Consider the following 26,102-nt stretch of genomic DNA (forward strand, 5'->3'; position numbering starts at 1 on the left):
ACCCTCATTTATTGAAGCTCAGTGTCCTTTATTCAGAATATGTTTAATTATCTTTTCTCTACTTACCCACCCTTTTCAGTTTATGAAGTCCTCATCTTGACTTAAAGCCTGGATTTTTGTTTAAAATCTTTTGAGTCTTGCAAACTTTCCAAATCTGTTTCTTTCAACTTTTCAACACTCACGTGTCTTTCATCCTCCCACCACTCATTTCATTCCTTTAGATTGTGGCCCCCAAACATGCTCGGAGTAACGGGAGACAAAGCATCACAAGAGCTTATGATGACGATGATGAAATGCAGCAGGAATGCAACCTGATAAGAGACAACTGTTACCAAGCTGGCCTTTTACATTCACGCTCAATCACACACTGTATCCCAGGGTCTCGCTCTTATTCTGGCCCAAAGATTCTTACTACCTCTACTTCTTCTATCTGCAATGGATTTGATAAAACTTGAGACTTCTTGGCCTCAACATGTTGGAACTTCTGAGTAAGATAAGTATGACGAACATCACTGAAGAAACCGCCTTGTCTTGCTTAAACTTACGAGTTTGAGTCCTGGCCAGCATTGGTTTGGTCCAATCAGCATCTTTTGAGATGCCGGTGCAGTTAATGAGTAAACAACAATGGCAGCTTTGAGGTGGGGAGCGTCGATGCTGCTGTAGCTTCAGCGCTGGAGCGAGATTCTTCTTTAAAACAAGAGCTACTGTAAGAACTGCACTGAAAGTTTTTCTCCTCAGAAAAGATGTTTCTGGTGCTCTCAGTCAGTTGATCTGATCAGTTGAAGTTATCCTGTGATAGACGCTCCTAGACCGTTCAACCAATCACCTGCCAGGTTGTTTTTTTTTAAGGTTCTGCTCCTTTCCATTTTCTTCGAGCGACTTCTCGTATGGTTCTGTGAAACAAACCATATGACACACCAGGTAATCAACTAGTTGCATTTTTTAGGAAACAAAGGTTGTCTACCTTCTCGTTACCATGGAAAACATCTCTGCAGTTTGTAAGACATTTGGTTTTTCAGTAGCCCCTGTTGCTGTACAACCCTTAAAACTGGAATAATTCCTCATTCTGTTTCTCAGACTGTGGTTCTCAGATTGCAAGATCATTTCTAGGGGAGCCGCTAAATGGTTGCGTGGGGAAGAAAAAACATTCTTGGACTGGATTTTTTTTTTTTTTTTTTTTGCATTCTCCATGTCTATTACGGATATAATTTATCCTGGGGTGTGTTCCTGCACTTGAAATGTATGACAGCTAACTATGAGCTATCAATCAAGGCCAGTCTGAGAATATCAATGCAAACTCAACGCTGGAGTTTGTTGTGATGCGTTATTGTAGCTGGCTGCATTGAACACTACATATATTTGTTTTATGGCATATTTCACAGCCCTTGAGGCGCCGTGAAAATGAAAGTGACTCATTGACTTAGTTCTCCTGAACCATTTTGTCAACCTCTTAGTCTGAGCTAACAGCTGGAATTGGAAGATAAAATAACATGTTCACAACTAGGAAAAGCAACATGCTTTATTGACAACCTTTTCAGAAAACAATATATTGTATACTTTAGTGACAAAACATTATATATTTTGTCAAAAACCTGTTTCCCTGCTGAGGAAAAATATCATTTTGATGATTTGCATGAACACTTTTGTATATTTGACACCTTAAAATGTATCAACAGTACCGCTCTAGCCGACTGAGGGATGTCGTGTTTTCCTCCTCTGGAGAGGGTTTGTGTGTGTGAACAAGCTTGCACTGAAACACAAAGTTGTTCACAAACAAGGTGCTGTCAAATGGTGGAAACCCATGAACTCAAACATTTTAGAGTTACCGTTGAATCTTCGCTCTACCTGGGGCTGATGTCCTGAACCACCTGACAAACATTATTTTTAGATAAATATGACAACTTGAGGCATTTATTTCCCATAAACATGACTGTTGACAGGCAGCAGAGCAATTTAGTGCTGGTACACAAGCCATTCTTATTTCAAACGCACAGCATACAGCTTATCATGGTGGTGACAAACACAACAAGCACGGCAAACGCTCGCTGTGACGTGGAGCCGACGACTCGTACCTGAGCAAGAATTCCTGTTACACTGGTTAGCCAAACAGAGGGATTCATTTAGCACATCAGTCTTTCTGCCGTTTACAGTGACACTTAAACTGAGCTCAAGGGCTTGAAAGATTCAAGGCCATAATCATCATCACAGTTGGACTTGGTTGACTCTATTCTGCTTGACGTGTGTCCGCATCCAGCTGTGATGTATGATCAGATAACACATGGAGAGGTGAAGCACCACTCAAGCACCACCACCCTCTGACTGTATGATTCATGGGAAGCATCAAACTAAGACCTCAGACCGTGTAAACAGGTACAATACTCTTGGCTGGGACGTTCATTTGAAAATCCTTGAACGTGAGTAGGTGAATGGCACAGTAGCTGCTTACAGCTCGATCTGATTAATGCCTCCAGACACCAGAACCACTGTAAATCAGTGCAGTTCTAAGAGTTGGTAAGTCATCATCACCTGGATAAGAGGAACCAGTCAACAAGCCTGTCAGTCTCTTTGTGCACGACTGATTACTCACAGCAAAACAGAGTCATCCCCAGATACAAGGTGGGAGCATATTGAGGAGGATCATTATATACGTATAAATAATAATAATTTAAAAAAAAATGTTAGTGGCCACAAGATAAAACTTGCTCTTATAAATAAATCAAAGCGTGGGAACAAGTGAGATTATTATCTTGTGGCCTCAAATTAATCAAATGAGTTATATTCCCTGGCTGTAAATTCATTAAATTGAGGGAGTAAGTTACAGCAGGTAAAATTAGTATTGTGACACGTTACCATTTTTCTCAGTAAATATATTTCTGAAAGTGCTGCTGACATGAAATTTTCACCAGATGTCAGTAACCCATCACCCATAAATCAAGTTATGTGTAATAATGGAACGACACAAGTGTTGAACAAACTCACTTGAATTTATTTAATACTTTGTAAAAAGCCTTTGTTGGTAATAAGAGCATCAACGTGCCTCCGTTTAGAGAAACTAGTTGCATGCATTGCTCGGGGCTGATTTTGGCCCATTCGTCCACACAAACAGTCTTCAAATCTTGAAGGTTCCGTGGGCCTCTTCTCTGAGCTTTAGTTCTTTCCATACATTTCTACTGGATTCACGTCAGGTGACTGGCTGGGCCGTTCTAGCAGCTTTAAGTCCTTTCCCTGAAACCAAGTGAGAGTGTTCTTGGTTGTGTGTTTGGGATCGTTGTCTTGCTAAAATGTCCACCCTCGTTTCATCTCCATCATCCCGGTAGGTGGCAGCAGATTTTTATCAAGAAAGTCTCGGTTCATTTCTCCATTCATCCCTCCTTCGATTACATCAAGTATGCAGTATGCTGAAAAACAGCCCCACACCACGAGTTCCCACCTCCAAGCTTCACCGTTGGTGTGGTGTTTTGGGGGTGATGTGCGGTTCCATTTGACCTCTAAACATGTTGTGTATTACAGCATCCAAAGTTGTTGGGCTCATCTGACCAGACGATATTCTCCCTGTATCTCACAGCCTTGTCTAAATGCTGTGCAGCAAACTTTAAACGAGCTTCAACAATCTTTTTCTTCAGCGCTGGAACCTTGTGTGGACCATGGCTGTTGAGTGCTGTACTTCTTGTTTTCTCTGAAACAACCGAACCTGCTAATTCCAGGTCTTTCTGAAGCTCTCCACAAGTGCTCCTTGGCTCTTGGACAACTCTGCTCATAATTCTTTAAGTCCTCTGTCAGAAATCTTGTGTGGTTTATGGTGAAATGATGTTTCCACTTCCGGATTATGATCCCAACAGTGCTCACTGGATCATTCAGAGGTTTAGAAATCCTTCCGTAGCCAATGCCATTGGTATGTTTTGCAACAATAAGGTTTTGACGATCTTGAGAGCTTTTTGCTTTGACCCATCACAAGATGTTTCTATTGTGACACTTTGGCAATGGCACAGCTTTTTACAGGCCATCAGTTGGAACTGAACAAGCTGATGTTAATTTGCACTGACAAGGGGCAGGATTGCTCTCTAATTACTGACAGATTTCAGCTGGTGTCTTGGCTTCCCATGCCTTTTTACACCTCCACTTCTTCATGTGTTCAATACTTTTTCCCTGTGTCATTCCATTTTATTACACGTAACTTAATTTATGGACACCTACATGGATTACATGGGTTATCGACATCTGGTGAAAATTTAATGTCAGCAGCACCGTCAGAAATATATTTACTGAGACAAATGGTGACGTGTCCAATACTAATTTTACCCGCTGTTTATCTCCTCGCCATAAATTCATTAAATTGAGGGCTCAAGATACACTTTGAGGCCTGAAAATGATGATCTTCTGGGCTTAAATTAATTACATCTGAGACTATGTTGTAACTTGTAGCCATGGATTAATTTAATTTAGGAAATAATATCTTTTGGCTTCAAAATAATTAAATTGAGGAAATAAGTTATCTTTCAGCCTTAATATATTTGTTCTTTCTCCATGTCTACAAATGCTTTTTCCTTCTCTCTTTGGGCCCTCTGGGCCTCCATAAAATGTATGTGACTCAGTTTTTAATTGTAATTACAAAAATCATCATCTGTTTCCAGTTAGTTTTGTCACAGTTCCTCCTATGATTACGGTATTAAACTGTAACTTTAGCAAATTTGCTGGTGCTGAGCTGAAAAAGCACACTGCTGTTCAATTCTTAGTACAAAAAATGTGGAACCAAACTGTTCAATGGTAAATCATCCTTTCATAACTTCTAAAACCAAATTAAAATAGCATTGAATTATAAAACGGGTCAATATGAAACCCCCTGGAGTGCACACAAACACAGAATGACAACCCGGCACTATGTCCTACTGTATGTTCTCACTGGTTGCAAAACAGCTACACATTCCATGGCACTGCTTCATACTAGCTAACAAAAAAGCGTGCAGATTTTTAATGTACGGCTCCATTCACTGACGAGGGAAGACGCCACCTCCGCTCTGACTGCATCTATAATTTAATCACCTACATGTGCTGAGAGTTCACGGTTACTGTCCCTCCTCTTTGTGCCAAGGATGCAGGTCAGTGAGCCAAGTCCACAGCAGCAGTTACAAGCCGCATCCGACAGTTATCAGGCTGCCCCTCATTTTCCATATTGCAATCCTTAAGTCTTGTCCTTGCTGGTCCACTTGCAATCAACAACAACAAGAAAAAAAAAAAAAAACCTCATCTCTGTCCAGCTTCCACATCTCGCCCGAGGCATCACACATCCACCTGGAAGAACATTCTAGTGGCAAGCTTATCAAGAAGTCTCTTTTTTTTTTGGCTCATTTGTATAAAAAAATCCTCATTCTAAACAAAAAAACTTGGAGGACACAAACTCCATTCTTTGAGTGAAGGTATAACACTATGTCATGCTGCCCTTTCCCGCCGTTACGATCGGCCGAGCAAACTCCACAAAGTCATCTATTAGAACAGGCCACGCACCTGAGGAGAGAACAGAAACTCAGTGTCAGTCACTTCACGTCCCCTTCCACTCCCTGTCAAGTGCCTGAGGTTTAGACCATCCCCATATGCTTCCTGGTAGAACAGTGCATTTTAACATCACCACCTTTATAAACTCACCTTCTTCATCATAGTTCGACATGTCGTCTGCAATCATGTTGCCGAAATCCAGAAGGAGGTTCCACGTGTCCTTGGGGATTGACCGCTTGTGATGCTCCTGAAGGCAACACAGTAACAATATTATCATGAGCGAAGAAGAGATGCTTTTGAATAAAAACAAGACTTTGCAATACAGAAAATAAAAGATTTATCAAAGCATTTAACTATCCATAACGGAGTCTGAAATTTTAAGGATTTTATTATGTGGATTGATTTTCAGCCATATACTGGTTTCACCGCCTAAGGTGGTTTGAACATTCAGGGTTGTCATAATGTGTACACTTGCTCATCTAGTGTATTGGAAAAAGCAACAGGATGGACAATTTCACCTGCTTACGTTTTTGTCGTTGCTTTTTTGATGATAACTTTCAAATGAGATGCATAAAATATCCCTTGAACAATCGTGTCAGTTTTCATTCCTTTCAGTCACTAACTGAGCATAACTGTGTAACATTTCCTGGGACCAATTATTTTATTGTGGAAATCTCCCACCGTCACAACCATGGTGGATTGTGATATTCATTCCAGAGTTGCTAACATGTATAAAGCCAGTGGGAGATATTTACATTAAACTAAAATCTTTTCATGTTTTTTAATATGCCGCTGACAGACAAACCGGACTCTTTTCTTACCATTTGTAAATCAAAAGCTTTTACCACTTACCAGCAGGAAGCGGTTCCACAGATCCAAGAACTTGAACCGTCCTGTGAGAACTAGATTCCAGTAAGCCACGGCCATCTCTAAGTCTGAGTCATAAGAAAGAACAAAATCATTCTGATTACAATCCAGGTGAACTTCAGTTTGAACTGATGTGTGAACATGTATGGTGATTAATTCTGTACTTCTTTAAAAACCTGAAGGGACCACCGTTCTGTGTCATATTCTTGGGCCTACCTACACCGTTCTGTGTCATGTTCTTGGGCCTACCTACACCGTCCTGTGTCATGTTCTTGGGCCTACCTACACCGTCCTGTGTCATGTTCTTGGGCCTACCTACACCGTCCTGTGTCATGTTCTTGGCCCTACCTACACCGTCCTGTGTCATGTTCTTGGCCCTACCTAAACCTTCCTGTGTCATGTTCTTGGGCCTACCTACACCTTTCTGTGTCATGTTCTTGGGCCTACCTACACCTTTCTGTGTCATGTTCTTGGGCCTACCTACACCTTTCTGTGTCATGTTCTTGGGCCCACCTAAACCTTTCTGTGTCATGTTCTTGGGCCTACCTACACCTTCCTGTGTCATGTTCTTGGGCCTACCTACACCTTTCTGTGTCATGTTCTTGGGCCTACCTACACCTTTCTGTGTCATGTTCTTGGGCCCACCTAAACCTTTCTGTGTCATGTTCTTGGGCCTACCTACACCTTCCTGTGTCATGTTCTTGGGCCTACCTACACCTTTCTGTGTCATGTTCTTGGGCCTACCTACACCTTTCTGTGTCATGTTCTTGGGCCTACCTACACCTTTCTGTGTCATGTTCTTGGGCCCACCTAAACCTTTCTGTGTCATGTTCTTGGGCCTACCTACACCGTTCTGTGTCATGTTCTTGGGCCTACCTACACCTTTCTGTGTCATGTTCTTGGGCCTACCTACACCGTTCTGTGTCATGTTCTTGGGCCTACCTAAACCTTTCTGTGTCATGTTCTTGGGCCTACCTACACCTTTCTGTGTCATGTTCTTGGGCCTACCTAAACCTTTCTGTGTCATGTTCTTGGGCCTACCTACACCTTTCTGTGTCATGTTCTTGGGCCTACCTACACCTTTCTGTGTCATGTTCTTGGGCCTACCTACACCTTTCTGTGTCATGTTCTTGGGCCTACCTAATCCTTTCTGTCCAGGATTCTTGGCAAAATTGAAAGTGAATTGGTAGAAGTCTTTGAACTTCCCCGTGTCTTTCAGCTCCTGCTCCAGTCTGGGAAGTATCGCCTTCAGTTTTTCAGGACTGTCACAGCTAGAGGAGACAATGAAGACAGACACGTCACACCTACTTATCTGACTACAGTCAGGAGGAGGGAACCACGCATGTGGAATGCCTTGGGAATGACGTCAAACACAAACTGAGTTAGTTCCCACGACTAGCAACATACTTGAGGTTTAATGAATTTGGCTTACAACATAAACAGTTTACTTCTGCTGTTATGCCATCTTGCATCATATAATAACAATTATTTTTCTTACAATTGAAGTGATACTTGACACAAAAAGAACTCACAGTTTTATACATCTCACAAAGAAGTTTTTTCACCACAGCATGATTTCTTTGTGACTCCAGAATGTAGTAAGAAACAGCCATTTCTACCTAGCTTGAAGCTAAGGGCGACCCACAGCCACCAACCACAACCAGCAGCACAAATGTCAGTGTATGAACTCTAAAATTCGTCATCTGGTGTAATCCATGTCTTCTTTGTCCAGCCATATCAGTAATCCATTAAACACTTTGATTTGAGCTAAAAACAAACTAACTGTTGATTGCACAGACAAGTGCAATAGTGTTGGTTCAACTGAACGTGCCGGTCGGCCATGCTCAGCACTTGATCCCAGCAGGATCCTACCAGATGTGCTCGAGCCTTTGTAAACAGATGTTTCAGCACAGTTATTCTGTTCTTATTAGTTGGTCAGCATTAGCTTCAAGCTGATTGTCAGTACTTGAAAGGCAAAGTCCACTTTTTTGGGTGAAGTATTGCTTTCATATGTTCTTATTTATTTTTCTCTGTTAAAAAAAGGTTAACACTGGTACTACATTTCAAATAAACATCATTTAGTGTTTTACAGTGCAAGCTTGCGGCGAACTGCATAAACAGTATTAATGATTCTCACCCAAGCTCAGACATGCCATCCAGGAACTCCTTCCTGCTGAACTCGCACTGCGTGGCTGCTCTGAACTTCCATGCCACCACCAGTATACTCATGCTTGCAGGGTCCAGGTTCAGGTCATCACAGAACTGCTGGATCCCATCAATGCCAATCTTATTCTCATCCTGGGGGTCTGTAAAGACAGCGGTTAAGGTGAGCAAAAGAGTGCAACAGAGCAAATAATTGGGATAAATATGACCTCAGTAGCCGAGGCAATTTTAATTGTACAGCGTCTTTTCACAAACATCATGGCATCATAACAACATCCTCTGCCCTTAGACCCTCACATCAACTGAGGAAAAACTCCATAGAAAACCCTTCTAACAGGGAAAAATCTGAGAAACCTCAGGGTGAGCAACAGAGGAGGGATCCCTCAGCCAGGACGGACAGACGTGCAGTAGATGTTGTTACAGACAAGAAAACAGTTTTTAATACAGAATGTGGGAAACATGGCCAATACTCACCTTTATATCTGTTGTAGAGCTGTTCCAGCTTCTTCCGGTCGACTGAGGTTTTCATGGATTCTATGTAGTAGAGGTCTGGATTCTGGAAGTAGTTATCAGTGGCAACTTCTAGTTTCCAGTCATTCTGTGTCAGGCAGTACACAGCCGTCCTCTCCCCCGCCTGAGTGAAGGACATGAACTGCCGAACCTTCTCCTTCTGTGATGACTTCAATTTGTGCTGCAAGGCAAATACACACACACACACACAGAAACACAGGTGAATGCAAGGCAAGATAAGACAGACAGTGACCACATGCAGATATATTTGCCACCCAAAGCGGGGCCCCTAAAACAGGACACTCAAGACTTGACAAAATGCAAAAGCCACCACTAAACCTTCCCATTTCCAGTTCTTATTCTGCTATTCAGATTCAGAAAACTTTATTTATCCCAATAAGAGGCAATTAAGGATTATATTTGCACAAATTGGAAAATAGTCAAATTTCTTTCAAGATCCCAGAAGATCTGGACAGGTGTCAAGTCCAGTCGCAGACTGATACACAGATGAAACTTTTTGAGCATCTGATAAGGAGTGAAAAGCTTTTATTTCTGTTAAACCTGGGCTGGAATCGTGTGGCAGTAATTAATGTGTACACGCTGCATTAAAGAATGAAAAGTCGAGGACTCACACCATGCGTGCTGCAGTCTAAATACTAGTGCACTGCAGGGTAACTTGTACCTTGCGAATGGAACTCCACAATGTCCCGATGCAATGCAAGCACAACAACAACAAAAACAACTCGCCGTGATAATACAACCAAGTAGGCCATCCAAGGTACGTCTTTGCAGAACTGCAGACCTGACCCACCCGATGACTATTTTGCCGTGACAGGCCAATATTTGGACCGGGTGCCAGCTTTCCGTGGAAGGGGCGTCCGATCTTGCAGACTCCCTCTCTCTCTCTCTCTCCTGACCCCGGTTTGCAGCAGAGGCGGCAGGCTACCAAAAAGGGAAAGGTACGTGCCACAAGTGCTGGTGTCCGAGTTCCAAATATACCAACCACTGACCTTCCATTTCCCCTCGTATTCCTCACACTCATCCCCCTGACAATGCGACACTTGGCAGAGGACACCCCGACCTCCCGTGGCGGGCTGTCCGCTCGATAGGCATCACAGCCGGGAACAATATTTGAACTTACTGAACGGGTCTTAACAACTGTCTTTAGCTCCTCGGTTTTAATTTTACCTACCATTTTATCACCCGCTGTTTTGGCCAACTTGAGATCCAATTACCCCTTGTGCGCATGCGCCACAAGAACTGCGCTACCGTGCAGGCAGTGGATGCATGGGAAGTGTAGTTCGGAGGCGCTGCAAAGGGCATGTGACTCGCATACATTTACCAATTTACAGCTTATCTAATGCAGGAACAGTGTCCCGACGGAACGTGGGTTATTTCTTAATATGATATTCAATTCTGGGGCCCAGGAATGGGAAAACATAATTATAGATACGTAGTAGTTGAAGTCTGAGACCCCCGATGAAATAAAACGATATGGACATGGAGAGAAAAGTCGGTCGATGAACACCTGTTTCATACAAGATGACAAATTAATTGTCTACTTGAATAACTTCAAGCAGCAAGTGTGATTTGTCGAAGTAAAATCAAAGCTGGCAACGGTTTTATTATATTCGACTCGATCGAACAGAAGAATAATACTTGAAAACTACAATTCCCATACCAAAGCAGATATAGATGTTTAGGAAGTGAAAGATCAAGGCTAAAACGACGCGATATAATTTCGAGACAAGACTTACTTGTTGATCATCTCCGTTTTAGTTAAACGGTACTTAAAAAAAAAAGTCGCTGGCCAATTACTGATGCTAGCAAAGTTACATTAGCTTGAAGGTTGTGTCATGGGAGTGCGCGAAGACTCAGCTGGTTGGAGCTGGTCTGACAGCTCTGAAGAGCCTCTTACTTGAAGGAAACAGGTTGAACTGAAACTTGAAGTTACATAATAATGAATAAACTTCTAAGCGAGTGGCTACGGTACCTACCTGGACGGTGACCCGTCCCCCGCTTCGCTAGCACGGGGCGCTAACTGACGCTGGAAGTAGGCATGAAAGTTGTCGCTCGCGAGGTGAACTCCCGCATCGACGTTGGCTTCAGCGATGTGGCGAGAGAGGAGGGGAGGCGGCGGCGGCGGCGGTGCGACACAACAGCATGATTGTTCCCGTCATCTTCATTCGTGGAGTGGAGCCAGGACCGAGCAAATATCTCGCAGGTAGCTGAAGCCTAGTTTTGTGTATTTACATGGATGTGCTCCATGATGGGAAACGAGTCGTACTGAATGATCAAATGGTGGATCTCACACCGTCCCGGAGTCTGTTCAGCCTTGCATAATGGTAGGTTGTCAGGAATTCTTTTATTTGCTTCCCTGCATATTCTAGCTTACACTGTGTTTGGTCATTAGATAAATGAGTGTATTCCAATACTTGCACTAACTGACAACAATCAGATGTTTTCAGATAACTTATCACCATTCAAAATGATGGTGCTGAGCAAGTATACCTTTATCAGTGCGAGGGGCTGACCGATATGGGTTCTTCTCAAGGCTCATATTGGTTCCTAGTAATCAAGGTGACCAATATTTGGAATTGATCTACATTAACAGTGTAATGTGCAGTTGAAGGCGCACCTTCAAGAGCTCCCAACATTTTAGCATTTATTATGAAGGCAACTAAATATATTGAACACAGTGATAGATGGTATCAGAACTAAATGATTTATATTTTTATGTTTATTTGTTTTCTTGGCAATTGGATTAACAAAAGAAAAAAAAATTCAAATTCAAATTCTTGTTTAAATGCTGATTATTGACCAGGCTGAAAATCAGTTGATTTCTACTCAGTGCAGTCACAATAATACTCACTGGTATTTCCACCCATATACAGCTGTTGTTAATAGTCCCTCCTCCAACATTGTGTGTAGCAACAGTAGGATGCCACTGACAGTTCAATCCAGCTTTGAATTGATCAGATATACAGATAGAAGATGAGGAAGAATGTTTACATTGCATGTAGAGTTCCTCGTAATACTCCAAAACTGTGTTGGCAATCCATCCTGAAAAGTTGTACTTCATCAAATGTCAGGAAGTAGTTGGGCATGTCTGATGTAACGTGTGTGTATGGGTATGTGTGTTCATGACTGCAGCCAGGCCGTGAACACTGGTGCTATTGATTTCCTCCAGCAACAGTAGCAGAGTGGCCACGGTCCAGTCCCTGGAAGGAGGACATAGGAGGAGTTTTGGAAAGTAAACATCACTCCGCTTGACTCATGCTCACAAAGGTGCGGACTTGCCCAGGGTGTGCGTTGAATACATTTAATCCTGCTGGTGTGGTGGAGGATTGTTAGGATAGGAAGAACATGCTCTTGACAGGCCAGTTTCAGAAGTTGTGGATATCAGTGTTATGTCATGTTGCTGTAGGCTGAATAGCAGCAGTGCTGGAATAGCTGCATATTACTCAGGCCACTTAAAGCAGGCAGCGGCACTCAGGTGTATTTACAGCTGTTGTTAAAGCCACGCCCTGCCTCAAGATTTAAGATCTCTGGAGAGAGAAACACAGAGAATGACTCACTAAAAACCAGGCAACACCAAATTAAGCCTTCAGTGGAGGAACAAGTAAAAGATGCCATTATCTGTAGTAATGGCTGGATATTCCTGCATGTCCTCATTTGTGGATAACGCCTCTAAATAAAGGTGCATTCATAACATTTAGAACTGTTGGTTAATGCTAACATGATGTTAATGCTTAGTTATATACGAGTGCTGAACAAGCATTGCTTAAGCATAACTAACCGATTATTAACTCTCTTTATCAACATTAAGGTGGGGGGACATGTAGACCCCAGGCAACACTTGACCTCGACCTCCTTATGTTTCTCCTTCCATCTTTTCTGTAATCTGTAGTCAAGTATTTCTAGATGCATGAGTTAACTTTTAGCTAATACTTAACTAAGCACCAACTAACTATTATTAATGTAACCTTATTGTACTCAGTGTCACCCATTTTTTGTTCATGTCAGCAAATTCCACGATTTGGACCAAAACCATCGATAGAATTGTTCAAATTCCTGCTGACATCTCATGTTTTCAGTGGCTATCGGATCAGAGCCGATCAGTTCAAACTGAAGACGTCAATCTTGAGTTATAAACATGTGCTTTTACCCGTGAAAATGGCTGAATAATTCTCTTGGAATTCTCAGATAATACAGCTCAAATAGGACTTAGTGTATTTCTCATGGTTTTTTTTCCAGAACCCGAGTGAGTTTTAGAGATACATGACAGGGTTGACAGGTCTGTGGTACGTATATCAGGTTTCATTTGTTGCTTTTGTCCTCCTTGTGTTTTTTGTTAAAAAAAAAGAAAATCATGAAATATTAGAAGACCTATTCTGAAACCTAATCTGACCTCTACACTTATTCTCTCTCACTCTATGTTCACAGGGCGTATACTGCAGATTTCCTATCTCACTGCTGTTATTTTTTTCTGCTAATCACAATTTCTTGCTCATATCTGTCTGTCCATCCCCAGGTGTCTCTGTCTTTATCAGTCCCAACGCTCTAGTCAAGACAGGTTTGGATGCAGCTTGTATGCTTGCTGCTGGGCCTTGGCCTGGCGGAGGCACTTGCTGTGCTGCAGAAGGACCAGGTGGCTCAGCATGCCATCAAGCTTTATCAGAGCAAGGCGACCACAAACGGACAAACCTGGGTGACCAGCCGCTGCAGGCAGCTGGTAGGCCTCCTGCGTCAAAAGAATGTGGTTGTCAAGAAGCTGGAAGCTGCTGCTGCTGCTGTTGCAAAAGACCAAGCCCTGTCAGAGGCCGAGAGGCATTTCCAGGTACAGATGCAGTGCTCTTTATCCCATCACCCATCTGTGGTGGAAGAAAGATGATCTCCTCTTTACAGAGACATTTTTGTCAGTTTGGGTTGTGACCCAGTACAAAAACAACAGCATGTTCACACATCTGTGTTTATAGCTCAAGGTTTCCTTCTCTTGTGTTTCAAAATAAGGAATGAGTGGACAAAGATGCTGCGTTATTATTGTACTGCGTATGGATCACTAGTGTCCTTGTCTGCCTTCAGGTTCACACTCTGGAGGTTTTCCAGAAGGAGCTGAATGAGAGTGGGAATTTAGTGTTCCAGGCAATGCACAGCCTGCAGAGGGCGCTGCAGGGTGACTACAGGGATGTGGTCAACATGAGGGAGAGCAGCAGGCTGAGGCTGGAGGCTCTCAGGGAGGCAGCCATCAAGGTGAGAGCTTTATGAGCAGCAAGATGGATCGTTATCTTTATGGGTGTCACTCAAAATCAAAGTCAGGTCCTAGATAAGAATCCTGCTTATCATGGGGGACGTGTGTAGATTTTTGTCATTGAAAAGGAAATAATCAGCCATGGACGGTTGAGTAGAAATACTTTGTTACAATGGAGAAACATCCATATAAGGTACTCCTTCAACTGCAACACAGGGAGAATCCATGACCGTTAATTCCCACTGTCATTAACAGCTTTACCCTTAACTTTTGTTAACGTGCCCCTTCTCACCCTCAAGGAGGAGCAGGAGTATGTGGAGCTGGTGGCTGCTGAAAAGCACCAACAGGAAGCTGTAAAGAGCGCTCTTGCTCAAAATAAGACTCTGTCCATGCTGGACGAGATCTTGGAGGATGTCAGGAAGGCTGCGGACCGACTGGAAGAGGAGATCGAAGAGCACGCCTTCGACAACAACAAACTGGTCAGCAAAGAGCAGCGCTCGCTTGGTTTGAGTAAAGCTATCAGACACTTGGAGTTTAGAGAGCCCTGACTCAAGCGCCGGCTGCAAATAAAGTTGTTATTTAGAAGCAGCTCCTGTCATTTTCACGAGCTTCTGTGCAACACATATATATATTGTGTTATATAAATGCCTGGAAAATAAATTTCTACAGACAAGATCTGATTTTTCACTCTCTGGTTGGTGTGTAGATGAAGGGAGTGAACGTAGAGGCCGTGCTGAGAGTGGAGGATGACGACGAGAGCGGAGGAAAGAGGGCGAACAAGTCCAGGCAGAAAGAAACTGATGATGACATGGGACTGAGCATGCTCATTGACTCGCAGAACAACCAGTACGTCCTCACCAAACCGCGAGACTCCACCATGCCAAGAGCGGACCATCATCTCATCAAGGTCAGCTCCTCTCACCTCTCCTCGCTAAGTGCTGGACTTTGGTCATATTTCACCCCTCATGTGTAATTTGCCTGAACTCCCCTGCATGAGAGTTTTGGTTCCCATAAATTTCAAGCCACAAATATGTGGCTGGCATTTTCTGAATTCTGGAATTGCCAACAAGTCACTCAGGGTTGAAAACATCTTCATGAGTTCAGGAAGCCTAAATATAAGTATAAAAGTAGTAGAAAGACATGCTAGACTTCTTGGGTGAAGTATCACAGAAGTTTCATCTGAAAGCTTCCAGTCCTGATGAATTGTGCAACACACATTGTTGCTGTGGTAACAGAAAATAGTCTGAAATCTAACAGAGGAACAACTGCTGTGTGTCTGTTTTCAATAATAAGTGAATTCTGATTTCAAGGTCATGGTGCAAGACTCCCCTCATCTGTCTATTGATCTTTGTCTGTCCTACCGGAGGATTGCAGCGCGCGACTGCATCTTCCAACAGTGTAACTCCGTTTTGTCCCATAATCCCTTGCAAATATTAAAACCGAACCACTGACAAAAAAAGGCGGAAAATATGAGCTGTCTGACTGTGTAAATGCATTTTTGAATGGCTGATCAGCGCCGACGTCTGCCGCCCCCACTTGTTTTGACAGTTGAATTCTACAATGAGAAGCAGGAGCAGCGTGATGTTCAGGTTACATCAGCTGTAGTTAATCATTATTAATCCAGTTCTGACTCATGGGAAGAGTCCAAAGGCAGGCTGGAGATGCTGAGATGGTAAACGGCTATGGTGATGAATTCAGCACAGGAACTAATATTGATACTGCCGCTACCGCAAAGATTATTGCTCATTGTTTGTACATTTAATGGCTAGCACTGATAAAGACTGGTTGGCTCCTAAAGGTTTGGAAGGTGCATTCATCTGAGACATCAAAGGGCGTTTACAGGTTGTTGTGTCTTTACCTGGTGCTTCACAAACTGATGAAACTGATCTGCAAGATTGAAAATTAAAAAAAAAAATGGAATTAGACAGAAAGCAATGTGATGAGATTTAGCTGCTCCACAACTCTGCTTAAGGCTACACCCACTTCTCCAATGGAAGGGAGAATGGTTAAGTTGCAGTGTGAGTAATGAAGGTCTCCGGATTTGAAAGAAAAGGATTTTTATTAATGAATAAATGATATATTGCTGCTTCTGTTGCAATGCAGTCTAACATTTTTGCCTTTTTTCATTATGTATGCGCAGGATTTAGTTTCAGTGGTGATGCTGTCTCTTCCTTGTGGTTGGATTTGCACTCTGGTGGGTCTCCCTCCCATGTTTGGATATATCGTCTGTGGTGTCCTGCTGGGACCCTCTGGCTTCAACACCATCAAGGTGTGTGTGTGTGTGTGTGTGTGTGTGTGTGTGTGTGTGTGTGTGTGTGTGTGTGTGTGTGTGTGTGTGTGTGTGTGTGTGTGTGTGTGTGAGAGTCTGATTAGATGTAAAGGACAGTAGCAGATGGAGATCTCTCAGACCAATATCTGGATGTGTGTGTTTCAGTCGATGGTCCAGGTGGAGACTCTGGGTGAGCTGGGTGTGTTCTTTACTCTCTTCGTGGTGGGGTTGGAGTTCTCACCTGAGCGTCTTCAAAAGGTAAATGGAACCAGGGACTTGAATTTAGGATTGAGATTGAACAGTTTTTATGGCAGATGTTTTTCAACAAAGGCTGAAGCAGATTTTACCCTCCATGATTGTTGTGTGTATATGTACCGTGTGTGTGTAGGTGTGGAAGACCTCAGTGCTGGGCTCCTGTTATCTGAGTCTGCTCATGGTTGCTGGCGGTTTGGTGTGGGGACAAGTACTGCGTATTCGACCCACCCAGACCATCTTCATTTCCACCTGTCTTTCCCTGTCCAGCACTCCGCTAGTATCTCGCTTCTTAGCAGGGGGGAGCAGAGGGGAGAAGGAAGGTCAGTGTGTCTGTCTGTGCTCATCCACCCTTCTAAATGTGTGGCTCTGTCTACTTCTTGAAAGTGCCCACTGACTTGATGTTTGCTTCAAGCAGCAGATGACATGTTTGACATCAAATGCTATAACAATTAACTTTGTCTGATAAAATTGATCTTCTTGGAGGAATCATTGGCATCGAACAGTGGTCCATAGAATGACCGTGTGTTTGTGTGTGAGACAGGTGAGCTGGACTACAGCAGCCTCCTCCTCGGGATGTTAGTGATGCAGGACGTTCAGCTGGGCCTCTTCATTGCTGTCTTGTCTGCTCCGATACACACACAGAGTGGAGACTTGGACAGGTCAGTTTGCCTTCACCTGTTGATGCATGTTCATGCTGCATCCATTATAACATTATACACACGCGCGCACACACAAACACACACGTGCGTGCGCAGGATCTAAATCTACAGTTCCCTCTGTGCACCACAGCTTCCTGTCTGGAAGTCTCCACGTGTTGTCTCTCCTGGCTCAGGTCCTGGCATCTCTGGCTGCTGTGCTGCTGCTGTGTTTGTTACTCAAATTATTTGTGATTGGCCATTTTTACAAGAAGCTGCATGTGGAGAGCAAAGGCAACAAGGAGATCTTGGTACTGGGGATGGCAGCTTTTGTGTTTTTCATGCTGACGGTATGCTCCTTTTCAGATGTTGATATCTGTCTCTACAATCTTTTCCTTTGTCTCTAGATTTGAAGTGTTTCTGCATGGATGCATTCTTCCTTCTCAGAGCAAACTGTTGATGTTGACCTCTTTCTGAATTTCTCTGAAGGTAACAGAGTTTCTGGATATTTCTATGGAGTTGGGCTGTTTTCTGGCCGGAGCTTTGCTGTCCTCCCAGGGTCACATAGTCACCACGGAGGTCATGGGGTGCATCGAGCCAATTCGAGATTTCCTCGCCATCATCTTCTTTGCGTCAATCGGTCAGATCAGATATTGATGTGTTTATGAGTTGATTTCATGTCACTGTGAAGTACGCTGACAGAAATATGTGTTTGTGTGGTTCTGCAGGCCTTCACGTGTTCCCTTCATTTGTGCTGTACGAGCTCACCATCCTGCTGGTGCTAACGTTCACGCTCGTCATCATGAAGGTACAACTCTCTTCCCCTGTCTCCCGTATGGCTGCCACACACTCCTTTCTCCCATTTATTTGTCTTTTCTTCCCAGTTCATAATGGCCGTACTGGTGCTGTCAGCGCTCTTACCTCCCAGCTCTCGCCACATTCGTTGGATTGTTTCAGCTGGTCTGGCACAGGTCAGCGAGTTCTCCTTCGTCTTGGGCAGCCGTGCGCGTCGTGCTGGCATCATATCTAGAGAGGTCAGTGAGGGCCGGTTTTATGAAAATGTTGGTAGATATTCTTTACTCTGAGGTGTTTGTCTCTTCATGAGTTGTGCAGTAGAAAAAGGGGTGGGGCATGGAATAGTACTGACATGTTCTAAAGCTTGGTTTATGCTTCTGCGTCACGGCGATGGCGTAGACCCTATGCCGTCATTGAGCATTCGAAGTTCTGCGTTGAGGGAACCCGTTGCTCTGCAATTCACCGCCAAGCCACTAGGGGGTGTGGCTGTGCCTTTGTATGGTTTCGGGGGCTCTTGTCAGATTCCAAAACAAAACTATTTACAACAGAAAGTCCAGTGCTTTTCTTTGAACAACTGTTTGCTTTCAGGAATCAAACTGTAAACTTTGAACATGACAAACATGACTTCTTGTGGCCATTTTCTTCCGGAGACGCACGTATTTGTCGCAGAGGTTCTTCCACCTCTTCATGCATTCGGCGACCTCCTCTGAGCGGACCAATCACAGTCCTTGACATTCACGTCACAACGCATCGATGGGACACATAGACAGGATTTTTTTGGAGGTGCACACCAGGATGCGGCGTAGGGTCCGCGTTGGGGTCTGCGTCGACAGCGTAGGTACGGCGTTGCCACGATTCAGAAGCATAAACCAGGCTTTAGACATATTGTCAGAGTGAGGCTGGCACGAGAGATGGTCGCAGTAGACAAGCAAGTGTCTATAATTCATGTGTGTCTCTCCATCCAGGTGTACCTGCTGGTTCTCAGTGTCACCACTCTCAGTTTGCTGCTGGCTCCAGTGTTATGGAGAGTTACCTCGCATCGATGGTTTTCTCGGGCTGAACGCAAAATTGTCACATGACCAGACCAGGGCCAAAGGGTTCCTGGATAAAGTCACAAATCCAGCAGCAACAGATCGAGAGATTTTCAGTTCTTTTGGTTGTTATAGAAGCCCTTCAGCTGTGTTTCCATGTCAGCACAGATGCCAGTAAAGTGCTTGGAGTCTATTTTTTCCACGTTTGTGGCGTATCAGTGCTGCACGCAGCATGCTCTTTGATAGGAGCTTTGATATGGACTGAATGATTGAGGAAACTAGCGGCTGGTCTGTGGTGGAAGAGCAGGAGCAGCTCACCATGTTCACATAAAGCGCACAGTCACATTTTCTAATGTTTGTGCTCTGAAAATACTGAAAGTTTATGGTACATTTGATTGGAAACCTGAGTATTAACAGGCGACCAAATGAAACATGTTATCTAGAATAACGTCACAGATTCCTCTGTGTATGAACACTGTTGGGAACATTCACATAACGCTACAGAATATATTACAAGTCATTTTTTTATACTTTGATGTGGATGTGGAAATGTTACATTTTGTACCTGATGTGGTTCAAGCTGGAAAGTCCGTTCATCAGTTATGTAAATGAGTTTCAAACTATGTGTCCTCAGCAGCTTCATACTGTATGAAAAGTGCCATTAAATCGCACGCACACATTATCAGGCGATACACACCAATACACACATCACACCGGTCGCTAGCAGAGCCTCATTCCCAGCTCTTATTTTCAGCAAAAACGGCATTTCATATTTTATGTCTGAAATATAAGAAGGTGAAGACTGCAGTTCAGTTCCCACTCCGTATACTGTTTCTTTGTTTGTGAACAAGTAACATTTTTAAATGAGGGAAGCATGTATGATTTTACATGGTAATCATCTTTATTCTGACATTTACATTCCTTAAGTAAAGGCACCTGCAAACAGCACATTCAGACTCCGATTAAACCCTCTGTGCTGTCTATGATAGCTGGTACTTGCTGTTGATTCTGATCATTGACCATCATGATCATGATCATGACTGTGAAATAAGCTTTGATGACACGTTACAGTGTTAACCAAAAGCTAGCAAATATTTGCTTTTACAATGACATGACATGACTTCATTTCATCATCATCGCTGGAGGCTGGCATTTCTTGTCAAACTGAGGAAAAACATCAGTTAAAAAAAAGTAAATATAAGAACTATGTAAAATACTGGAAGTTTGTTGCTGATGTTATTGTACCTATGTAGAGAAAACCTTGCACTATAGTTACCATTGAATGTCTCACTGACGTGCCTGCTCGACCCTCCCCAGCACCACAATCAAGTGCTCTCATTATCTAACGATGTCCTCCCCTCATCTGTCATCATGTGCAGTGTTAAATTTATATGTATGTAATGAGCTGCACATTTAATGTTATTTTTCTGAAGTGTGTTAGCAGATTGGGGTTTAAATATTTGGAAGAATTACTGTATGTGCGTATTTTCAGATTGTTTATTTCATTTATTTATGAAAAACTGCTTAGAATGAATATTTTCTCCATTTTTTCGTTTGTTTTTTTAATTTTGTCTTGGGATGCAGGGCATTCTCAGGGGAGACCATCATCACGCTACCTTCATTTGATTGATTAATCTTCGTATCTGCAGCCACAGAATGTGTTACGCATTCTTTCAAAGATAAGTTTTCAAAGAAATAATCAGTCAAATATCTGATGTTAATGAGAAAATGCACTATAATAAGTCTGCTGGATAAGTAATTTGACATCAATTCCAGTCAACCAACTTCAACATGAAAAAAGCAGAAAAGTTAAGCCTACATTTGGGCCCAGTGATTTTTTTTCAGTTGTCTTTATCTTGTGGCGCTTCTAAGTGGGCACTTGTGGGGTCCTAGTTACCATGGCTACAAACTCACACATGAAAACAAAGAGATGAATGTACAGCTGCACACGGGTGAACACACATGACCAAAGTATGAATCATCACTAGCCACGATAATCTTTTGCGAGTCTGAATCTAAATCAGTGAGATGGCATTAAAAGCCTGTTTAATGATCTGCACCGACCAGACGTGACTGCACGTGTGTGTGTTTGTGTGTGTATGTGTACCTGAATGCACCTATGCTGTATAAGCTGATAACCCACAAAGCCTGGCATCAGCAGGTTATATAAACCTTCATCATCATCATCCTATTAAGGGCACCTCAGCAGCCAGTTACTGAGTTCACGTGAATATAGCTTCTTCATAACTTTGAGTTCTCATTATGTTTATTCAAACTGAAAAGGTCTGATCATCAAAAGAGACCTCGAATACATATTTGAAATATCTTATAAATGCATACATGAATTATCAAAATGTATTCGTGTTTATTTCATGATAAAACCCAACATAGATCATCGTATGTTTCAATCAACAAAGCATATCGTGTTTATAAAAGCAGACAGCATTGAAAGTAGATTGCCAGTATTGATGTGTACACCTGCTCCCTCCCTCTCAGTGATTATAGGGTTCATAATTTAGGTTGTCACTTTAGTGCTTTGAGGTAGAAAATAACTTTTCCCTCATAGGGGTCATAGAAGTTTTCGTAGCTGATCTTGTCGGAGACCACTCGGCACTGGATCTTGGCGTGTCTCTCTCCGACCAAACTGAAGCGAACGGCTACCAAAGGGTTGACGTAGTTCGGCTGAAGAAGACGAAAAAGACCCTTGGTTACTGTTAAATACCCCCTAGCATTTATTTGTCCGTCTGGGGCCTTTTGTTCGTCTCAGATTAACAACCAGCATTTGTTTGCAGAAAAAAATCACTGAAGAAAAAAAACACACATTCCCTCCCACGTTCTTGAACTTTTGTAACCCCCTCAAATGTACCTGCTTACATTCAATGAAGATGGAGGTTTTAAATGGGAAGATGTTTGTTAAGTAAGTTTGCTTTGACGAAGGTCGGTGTAGGATATTTAAGGGTGGATGTGTGTACCTGCGCCAGTCTTCCATAGTAGGGAAAGTAAGAAGGATCCAATATTCCTCTGTCAGGGAAATACTCCATTTTTGCCACATTTTCATATCCTTCCTAAACACACAAAAACGCACAGCATTTTTACAAAAAGGCACTGGTTTGAAGTAAAAGTTATAATAAAGCCATATTTCAAATACATAGAGCTGCATTGTGGGAAATGTAGGATGAGAACTGAACCAATAATTTGACCTCTGTTTCATCAACTTGGATCATTCTTCCTTTAACTTGTTTCTCAAGAGACTTTAACTCAATTATGTCAAAATACTAACTTGCCAGAAAACAATCTCAACAGTCTGCTGCTCACCAGTACTGTACAGTTGACATAAGGGGGATGATCAGTCTGATTCGAAGGCAAGAAATTAATAATCTGCAGAAACAAAACAAAAAATGAACCATCAGACATGTAAAAACTGATTTGCCTTTTTTCCAGAAAGTATTCAGCAGTATATTTAAAACCAACCCTGTTCATCTTGATGATAACACAAGGCATGGTGCAGTTGTAGCCAAAGGTTGGGTCCTCAAGTCCCGAGCAAGGACCCAGCATGCTTTGCTTGAAGGGGCAGGACCACTTGGTGTGATCCGGGGCAGTGAAGGAGTTCTGGATGAAGTATTTACCCTTGGTGCAGTTGTAGTAGCTACATTCTTCCTGCTTAGAGTCGTTGTATGCTGGAGGAAGAGGAGAAAAGTGAGGATCCTGTCTGAAGTTTGTTAGTTATAGAACACAGTGTTGATGATTACTGACGCTTGAGGAAGGTATGAAGGATGTTGGCCATTTTCTTGCAGCTGGACTTTTCTGACGTGTTGTAATAGATCTCAATCTGCTCCTCGCCATACGTGTCCGGCCACACCATCACTCCTGCGCACACACACACACACACACACACACACACACACACACACAGAGCTGGTTGGAGACGCTGAGGGTTGTTTTTCTCTTTTTTTTTAGCTCGGTCTTTATTGTATTTACCTGGGGATTTTAAGCGGTCTTGGTAGTCAGGAGCATATGGATCCAAGGTGTACATGAGCACCCAGATGGCCAGAGAAAAGAGGGCCGTCATCACCACGTAGAAGGCCACATAGTAGAGACTGATGTACACTGAGAGGGGAGAGGTGTTTACTCTCAGGTAGTGATTATGCTTCATATCTTTGCTTGGAGGGCAGTGTTGAGTGAAGGTCCAGACTGGCAGAGGTCAGGGTACCCTCTGTCCACATGAGCTACGATTTAATCTGATTCTGAGATCAAACCAAGGGGAAGGACTCTCTCAAACTCAAATAAACCGCAGCTTATCACAACACTCGCTTATCTCTGTGGAGCCAACATGCAGCTGGCTGTGCGACTATAAAAAGGACAGAAAAGTCATACAAAATGGTACACATGCAGTGCATGCTATGCAAAGGAGATCACATGCCTGTGTGTGTGTGTGTGTGTGTGTGTGTGTGTGTGTGTGTTAGTACACATCAAATTTAAAGAAAACCCTGTGACTCCTCAGATTTTTACCCAAAGCAGAATATATACATGCACAGCTTGTGAAGCAACTCTTCATAAATATTGAGGACAAACTAGCCGTTCATCAAACCAAGTGGGTATTTTATAAATTTACATCTTTGCCTAAAAAGGACTCACAGAATATAAGTCTCAGTATGAAAAATTCTTCTCTCTTTGATGTCAAGTGGATTGTTGCCAAGCGGTAAAGACAACAGGTTAACGTTAAAAAGAATAACTTTGGAAAATGCAGAGCATTAATCAGACATCAGATATGAACTTCGTCTGGACTCGTGTGCTATTAAAGGAGCCAAACAAGGGGCCTTTCATTATTCCTGTTGTTGTTGTTGTTGCTACTGTTTTGATTACTTTCTTGGTTCTTTTTTTGTTTCATTTCATTTTTATCAGATGGAGGTCTCAACAGGTCACTTTCACTGAATTTAACTTTGTATTCATCTATTTAGTTCTCCTTTGCTTAAAATGAAGTCCCAGCCTGAGGGTACAGCATCATAAACAAGAGTTCCTGTGAGTTAAAGATCAAATGAAATAAAGCAAAATGCTAAGTAATAAAGCATCTCAGACACAAGAAACTGCTTCAGTCACTCTCATCCTCACTGACAGAAACAGCATCGTCACAACGACTGAAGGATCTCAATGGACTCAAACGCGTGATTGTAAAGTATTGTGATGTTTTCCTTCCTACCCCATTTCTCTGGTGTTCGGCCCATAAACGTGCCGGTGTCTGAGTTCCAGACAAAACGGCCGAAGTCCTCACAGCGTTGCCCACAAGTCCTCTTCTCCTTCAAGGTGGCCATGTTGAGCCTTTGTCTTTCCCTCTACCAACAAAACTGGTTTTCTTTATTGTCGTCCCTCTTCCCTCCCCAAAGTGGCAGCTGCAGGTTCTTACTAGTGATGGCTTGTACCCAGTCTCATTCTCTCCAGCAGTGAAAGCTAAAAATCTGAAAATGGCTGCGCTCCAGAGTGTGATATTTGTATTATCACTAATTTGGTATTTATAGGCCTAGAGTGAAGGTGGGCATTAGAGGAACAAAGAGGTGGGGCAACCTTAGTAAACTTCCTCAAGTGTCCTCAGGATCACCTTGAACAGCCAGGAGTGTTTTCTGGTCTCACAGTCAGGACTGAGCTGGTCTTCAAATGACAGAGTACAACAGTCTCAGTCCCTGGACGACATAGGAGGGGTCTCCAAGGGACAGTTGCAAGGTGACCTATGGGCTGCAGTCGCCTCTTTTGTTGCTCTAAAGCTCCATTTTATGTTATTTTGACTACTGCTATTCAATTTTTAAAAACACTCACTGAATACTGGAACAGTTTGGAGGAATTTGCGCTGACAACACACAGTAGATGTCAAATCACCTGGTTCAGACTCAAGTAAAGAGTCGGTGTCGTACCCTTTACCCTTTAACCTCATCACTTTTGTGGGGTTTCATCCTGCTTGCAGTTGCAGTGCACACACACACGTACACACACCATTGTCAGTACTCACTGCATTGTTGTGAAGACTCTTCATTCCCTCTAAATCCAGTGCACAATGACGCATTCACAGACAGAGAGAAAAGGGAGTAAAAACCAGCTGTTTTAAAGGAATGTATTAGAGGAAAATGCAATGAGAGTCAAGAATATTCCACCTCTGGTTGTTAGAATTTGTTTGTTTATTGCTATTACATGCAAAACTGTTGTTACAAAGTACTTTGCACAAAACAAAGAATGAACAAATATACAGGATCAAGCATGCAGGAACTAATGAAACAGAAATAAGGGGGAAATTTGTTGTATATCAAATATCAGGATGCCAGTCATTAAAGAGAGGAAGGAGCACATAAAGATTTGGTGAATTAGAGTGTCTAGAAACTCCAGTCCTCAGTTTAGATGCATCAGCACCGTTCAGTTTCATATGTGAGTACAAGAGGATGAATGGAACCTGGAGTATGACCATGAAGTAATCATGGGAATCTTCAAACCTAAATTCAATTCAAATCTAAAACAGGTTAACGTTCTGGGAAATTATATTTTTTCCCTGATGTTCTAAAAAACTACAACTTCACCATGGGTTTAGAGAGGATGAAGGACTGTAACCCGACAACTATTTGTTTATGCCTGGGTTGAAATGTATGATAGGAACCAAAAGTATTGAATGGTTCCAACACTGGTTGGGAGCGCTGTGCCTGCAAATGCTAGAACATGGTCTTATGGGTCAAAGTCCATCCATTCAAAGTGCTTGTTTGAGCCACTATCAGGCTCAGATTGTTGTCTGGCAGCACTTAAAAGACCCTTCAGACATTAAGGGGGGGTCAAACTTTCATGAGAAGGAGTCTTTTTAGTCC

The 26,102-nt window shown here is 42.8% G+C and overlaps 3 protein-coding genes across 9 annotated transcripts; 1 reads left to right on the forward strand and 2 right to left on the reverse strand.

Annotated features, from left to right (window-relative positions):
* Window positions 1-1,470: 1,470 nt before the first annotated feature.
* Window positions 1,471-10,368, reverse strand: dcun1d2b (DCN1, defective in cullin neddylation 1, domain containing 2b). The gene is made up of 8 exons (XM_086192583.1): window positions 10,300-10,368; window positions 10,223-10,249; window positions 8,995-9,211; window positions 8,495-8,663; window positions 7,498-7,628; window positions 6,343-6,425; window positions 5,641-5,737; window positions 1,471-5,502 (listed from the first exon to the last, which is right to left on the reverse strand). The coding sequence occupies exons 1-8, from the start codon at window positions 10,366-10,368 to the stop codon at window positions 5,423-5,425; spliced, it is 873 nt and encodes a 290-aa protein (XP_086048709.1). The 3' UTR covers window positions 1,471-5,422.
* A 374-nt stretch (window positions 10,369-10,742) lies between these two features.
* On the forward strand, window positions 10,743-26,089 carry slc9d1 (solute carrier family 9 member D1). Of its 7 annotated transcripts, none has more exons than XM_086180971.1 (16): window positions 10,743-11,375; window positions 12,184-12,318; window positions 13,288-13,334; window positions 13,565-13,870; window positions 14,116-14,283; window positions 14,581-14,760; window positions 14,988-15,188; window positions 16,422-16,550; window positions 16,716-16,808; window positions 16,939-17,125; window positions 17,347-17,464; window positions 17,595-17,790; window positions 17,930-18,080; window positions 18,169-18,248; window positions 18,325-18,474; window positions 19,201-26,089. In XM_086180971.1, the coding sequence occupies exons 4-16, from the start codon at window positions 13,613-13,615 to the stop codon at window positions 19,312-19,314; spliced, it is 2,025 nt and encodes a 674-aa protein (XP_086037097.1). In that variant the 5' UTR covers window positions 10,743-11,375; window positions 12,184-12,318; window positions 13,288-13,334; window positions 13,565-13,612; the 3' UTR covers window positions 19,315-26,089. The 7 variants fall into 7 exon arrangements, with proteins under 7 accessions (XP_086037097.1, XP_086037106.1, XP_086037143.1 ...); XM_086180980.1 differs by having other exon boundaries at window positions 12,221-12,318; XM_086181017.1 differs by having other exon boundaries at window positions 10,743-11,254.
* LOC147269210 (potassium-transporting ATPase subunit beta-like) lies at window positions 21,790-24,575 on the reverse strand. The gene is made up of 7 exons (XM_086181053.1): window positions 24,464-24,575; window positions 23,245-23,373; window positions 23,020-23,133; window positions 22,738-22,943; window positions 22,582-22,644; window positions 22,239-22,331; window positions 21,790-21,948 (listed from the first exon to the last, which is right to left on the reverse strand). Exons 1-7 carry the CDS (start codon window positions 24,573-24,575, stop codon window positions 21,790-21,792), a joined length of 876 nt encoding a protein of 291 aa, XP_086037179.1.
* Window positions 26,090-26,102: the final 13 nt, after the last annotated feature.

The sequence above is a fragment of the Aulostomus chinensis genome, chromosome 2, assembly GCF_037954235.1.
Source record: "Aulostomus chinensis isolate RoL2024-O1b breed Wild chromosome 2, RoL_Achi_v1.0, whole genome shotgun sequence".
Classification (NCBI taxonomy): domain Eukaryota; kingdom Metazoa; phylum Chordata; class Actinopteri; order Syngnathiformes; family Aulostomidae; genus Aulostomus; species Aulostomus chinensis.

Bases quoted from the DNA above. Each gene is read 5' to 3' on its own strand.
- LOC147269210 (XM_086181053.1), bottom strand. From the start codon at position 24,575: ATGGCCACCTTGAAGGAGAAGAGGACTTGTGGGCAACGCTGTGAGGAC. The intron at 22,332-22,581 runs GTGAGCAGCAGA...TTGTGTGTTTAG, and splicing joins ATGTCAACTGTACAGTACTG to GAAGGATATGAAAATGTGGC. The intron at 21,949-22,238 runs GTACACACATCC...CGTCTTCTTCAG, and splicing joins ACTATGGAAGACTGGCGCAG to CCGAACTACGTCAACCCTTT.
- slc9d1 (XM_086180971.1), top strand. From the start codon at position 13,613: ATGCAGCTTGTATGCTTGCTGCTGGGCCTTGGCCTGGCGGAGGCACTT. The intron at 14,284-14,580 runs GTGAGAGCTTTA...CTCACCCTCAAG, and splicing joins TCAGGGAGGCAGCCATCAAG to GAGGAGCAGGAGTATGTGGA. The intron at 15,189-16,421 runs GTCAGCTCCTCT...ATGTATGCGCAG, and splicing joins CGGACCATCATCTCATCAAG to GATTTAGTTTCAGTGGTGAT.
- dcun1d2b (XM_086192583.1), bottom strand. From the start codon at position 10,368: ATGTATGCGAGTCACATGCCCTTTGCAGCGCCTCCGAACTACACTTCC. The intron at 8,664-8,994 runs GTGAGTATTGGC...CTGTCTTTACAG, and splicing joins GCTCTACAACAGATATAAAG to ACCCCCAGGATGAGAATAAG. The intron at 7,629-8,494 runs GTGAGAATCATT...TGTCTCCTCTAG, and splicing joins GATGGCATGTCTGAGCTTGG to CTGTGACAGTCCTGAAAAAC.